The sequence below is a fragment of the Protomyctophum bolini genome (assembly GCF_963924005.1).
Source record: "Protomyctophum bolini genome assembly, chromosome: 3".
Lineage (NCBI taxonomy): Eukaryota > Metazoa > Chordata > Actinopteri > Myctophiformes > Myctophidae > Protomyctophum > Protomyctophum bolini.
Genome location: NC_137864.1, coordinates 4,707,223 through 4,711,392, shown reverse-complemented (window position 1 = coordinate 4,711,392; position 4,170 = coordinate 4,707,223). Strand labels below are relative to the sequence as shown.

General features: G+C 54.5%; 1 protein-coding gene across 1 annotated transcript in view; it reads right to left on the bottom strand.

Annotated features, from left to right (window-relative positions):
• Nucleotides 1–238: 238 nt before the first annotated feature.
• The window catches only part of cacna1ab (calcium channel, voltage-dependent, P/Q type, alpha 1A subunit, b), a gene marked incomplete at both ends in the record, with an annotated part of 241,854 nt that continues 237,922 nt past the window's right edge, over nt 239–4,170 (bottom strand). The window contains 3 exons of the mRNA XM_080760544.1: nt 239–1,033; nt 1,889–2,145; nt 2,792–3,014. Coding sequence (XP_080616670.1) covers nt 239–1,033; nt 1,889–2,145; nt 2,792–3,014 — 1,275 coding nt within the window. The remainder of the gene's footprint in view (nt 1,034–1,888; nt 2,146–2,791; nt 3,015–4,170) is intronic.

Below are 4,170 nucleotides of genomic sequence, written 5' to 3'. Positions count from 1 at the left end.
TCAGCCCCCCTCCATCCGACCCCCCCCCCCCCCTCCCATCTCAGAGTCAGAGGGCTGGAGGTATAGAGGGATTAGAAGGAGACAAGCCCCCCCCCCCCCTGGCGTCTCCTCCTCCACCCCCTTCATTTTGTTAACTAAAGTCTATAGAATCCAAGGCCCGGAGGATGGGAGGCCGTAACTCCTCTCCTCTCGTCTCGTCTGGTCTCGTGTCCTCTCGTCGACCGCTCCCTGTGGTCTGCTAGCACCAGTCGTCCTCGTCCGTCTCACTGTAAGGTTCGTGCAGGCCCTTGCGGGGCCCCCGGGCGTGCGGGGGCCGGTGGTGCGGATGGGGCGGCCCGCCGGGCGGCCCGCCGCCGCCGCCGCCGCCGCCGTGCCGGTGCGGCGAGGGCGAGTTTGAGCGGTACCCGTTGGGGACCCTCCGCGGATGCGGGTGGGGGGGCGGAGGAGGAGGGGGGGGTCCTCCGTGTCGGGCAGTCCTGGGGGAGCGGGGGTGAGGAGGGTGCGGGTTGCCGTGGGAGAGGCTCTGCTCGTAGGCGGGGGGCTCGTGGTGGCGCTCGTACTCGTAGTCGTGCTCGTAGAAGGGGCCGTCCCCCTCCAGGCTGTCGCCCGGCGGCGGGCCGCTCCAGCGGCCCCGGTGCGGGGACCGGGGGGAGCCGTGGCGGGAGGGCGAGCGCGGCGACTGGTGGCGGGGGGAGCGCGGGGAGCCGTGTCTGGACGAGGAGCCCCCCCCGCCCCCGCCCTGGTGGTGCTGCGGGGAGCCCTGGCGCGACGGGGGCCGTTGGTGGTGGTAGGGGCCGCCGCCGCCCCTGTCGAGGTCCGGCGGGGAGAAGTGCCGCGGGGAGGGCGAGCGGAGGCGTCCCCCCCCCCCGCCCGGCCCCCCCGGGGGCCCGTAGCTGGGCTTGCGGACCGTGGGGGAGTAGGTGACGTGCGGGCGGGGGACGGCGGGGGTCGGGGGCAGCTGGCGACGGCCTCTCCGCGGGGTGCTGGTCCCCGAGGTGGAGGGGACGGGGCTGCCGCTCACCGAACTACTGCCCTACAGCAAAATGTAAACAAGGAAAATCAAACCGCACCACCACCACCACCACAACAACAACAACAACAACAACAACAACAACAAGAAGCAACCACAGAGACCAGGAGAGGTAGAAAGATATAGACCAGGATATAGAAGAAGAGGAATATATAGATAGAACAAGATTTAAAAAAAAAACAGAAGTATAAAAACAGAAGTATAGAAGAGATAAAAACACAATTGAAGACCCATCCATGAACACAGCGATGAGGCAAAATATTAACATCAAGAAGCCACACGTCACATTGAGGAACAATGGACGGAGAAGAGAAACAGTGACAAAGGGAAAAACAAGAAAGCGTAACACAAAAAAGAGAGATTGGATATCCATAAGTAAAGTGTATACATGAAATGACATAGAACTCTTGGACTTACTCTGACTGACTGGATAAAATCCACACGCTAAGATGCACATCTATGGACTATGGACTTTACATTTGTCTAATACGGTGAGGACGGAGTGGAACTGAATCCTTTCGTCTCGGATACTGTATATGTGCTCAAATGATCCGTATACAGCCACCATTATTACAAGACCATTCTGGTTTTGTTTTTCCGCCGAACAAAACGATGCAAAAGTTATTCCTCACATTTTCAAAAGGTCGGTGGATGAATTATTTTCTGTTCATGATTCGTTTTTTTTTCTTTTTTCATAAAAATGTTATTCACGTATATATAGCCTTTGATAACACTTCTAATTTTACCGCGTGCGGGCAGAGTCAGCGCACCACGAAGAAGCTGCCACTGGTATACAATGCATCATATTTTGCTGTGTGTTTTGTCTGTGTAGCTGTGTGGTCGTGCGGAGCCCCATACCTGTCTGTAGCCCTGTCCGTCGGGCCCCTCGCTGGGCGAGCGTGACCACTGTCGGTCCCGCTCGTGGGGATGCCGGTGGTTGGGGTAGTCGTGGCGCCCCTCGGGGCCGTAGCGCAGCTCCTTCTCCACGGAGCCGTGGTGGTGGTGGTGGTGGTGGTGGTGGCGGCGGTCCTTGGCGCGGCCGCGCTCGCGCTCGCGCTCCTTGGGCGGGAGCTGCTCTCCCGACTGCGTGGTGGTGCTGAGGTCCGTGCCCAGGCCTGGGGGGGAAGATGCTGGGGTGGGTTACCTTTCACTTTCCCAAAGAGGTGCAGTACTTAGTTTAGACCGTTTTAGGTTTAGACTAGTCATTGGTTAGACCAGTCATTAGTCCTACAACTACAACCTATCTCAAACCCTCACCCTAAACCTAACCTCCCACGGTACGGGGCAGCACACCTAAACCTATACCTTAACCCATGTCTATAACCAATGACTATAGTCTAAACTAAGTATGCACCTCCTCTCCGCCTGCTACTCAGCCTGTGAGCATGAACTTTTAGACGGGGTTTAGATGATCTCAGTGGAGACCCATGGGCTTGGTGGCCAGGGATACCAAGGGATCTCCAGTGTGAAATTGCAAGTTACCCAAAAAAAACTGGGTCTGGGGCCACACCATTGGAGCAATGCCCACCCAGATTGGACTTTGCGCCCTCCCAGTCCAGATTGGCCAGTATTACCCCTACCCTACCAATATTATAATATGTTTTACAAATTAACGAAATAGTTAATAGAAATACAAGGGCCATTTACTTGCAACGGAGCAATTCCACATCGCAGTATTGATACTTTTACTTAGGCCAAGTAAAATAATTGAGCCATTTTTTGAGCCACCACTGTGTGTGTGTGTACATGTGAGAGAGCTACCTGTGTCAGCGTCCGTGTATCTGGTCAGGGAGCGCTGGGAGGTGCGGTGGCTCCTGTCCCGGTGTCTGCGTCCTCCTCCTCCTCCTCCTCCTCCTCCTCCGTGCCTGCTCTCCTCGGACACCACCCTCTCCAGGGAGTAGTCGTCCAGCCGCACGCCGCGGCCCGAGCGCCCGTGGACCAGGCTGGAGGTGGAGCGACGCATGGGACTCGTGTCCGTGATGGGCTGTGCATGGGACGGGGAGAGAGAGAGAGAGAGAGGGAGGTATAGAAAATATATAAGACCAGAGGAGATGGGGGGAGGGGGAGGGACACACACAGACGGAGACGGGAGAGAAAAGAGGTGAGGCTCAAGACATCCCTGAAACGTCAAAATGATGAGCAACGTATGAGCTTATATATATATACGGTATAGCTGCAGATTGAATATCGTTGTTAGGCTGTGTGTGTGTGTGTGTGTGTGTGTGTGTGTGTGTGTGTGTGTGTGTGTGTGTGTGTGCGCGTGCACATAAACAAGGTGCTGTCGATGACCACGATAGCATAAGTTCGGGCTTTGGCATTCTCAGACCCAATGCTGTATTTTCTCGACTATACGGAGCCTTTGACAAGCACATTTACTATAACCATGCTTTCCCCCTGAAATGGGGAGAGAGACATACAGAGAGAGAGAGAGAGAGAGAGAGAGAGAGAGAGAGAGAGAAAGCAAGAGAGTGTCAGAGAGAGAGAGAGAGAGAGAGAGACCCAGAAGAATAGGCGAGGAAAGGGATAAGCATAAGCATGAAGACGAGGCATATATAGAGACCATGCCACGCATGCACAAGGCGGCCGTATAGACGATGCGTGAAGCCTCGTTTATATGCTCTGTATAAAGCGCGACAGCGCAAAAGAACAGACCTCCGCGAGGCAACGCAACTCTCTCGGAGATCTGGCCTTTTCGGGCAAAGCAGCAACACCGGCGTACCATGATGTAGTATAAAATGATGCTAAATAAGAGCAGCGACCTATACATTCCATATCCCCGGCATTCCGTATATATAGCTCATCGACCTTCATTTCTCCCAGTGGTGGAAAAAGTATAGGCATGTAACAATATGTTGTATATCGATGTATATATCGATATTAATCCCGACGATATGAATCGATTCGAATTGATCATTGAAATCCCCTTATTATTTGTGAAATGTAAGCTTTAGTCATATTCCATCATATTCAAGTGCTTTTGGAGAGAAATGATAGTCTCTTTCAGTAGTAGAGCACTGTAGAGGGGAGCTGTGTGTGTCTGTGACTGTAGAGGGGAGCTGTGTGTGTGTGTCTGTGACTGTAGAGGGGAGCTGTGTGTGTCTGTGACTGTAGAGGGGAGCTGTGTGTGTCTGTGACTGTAG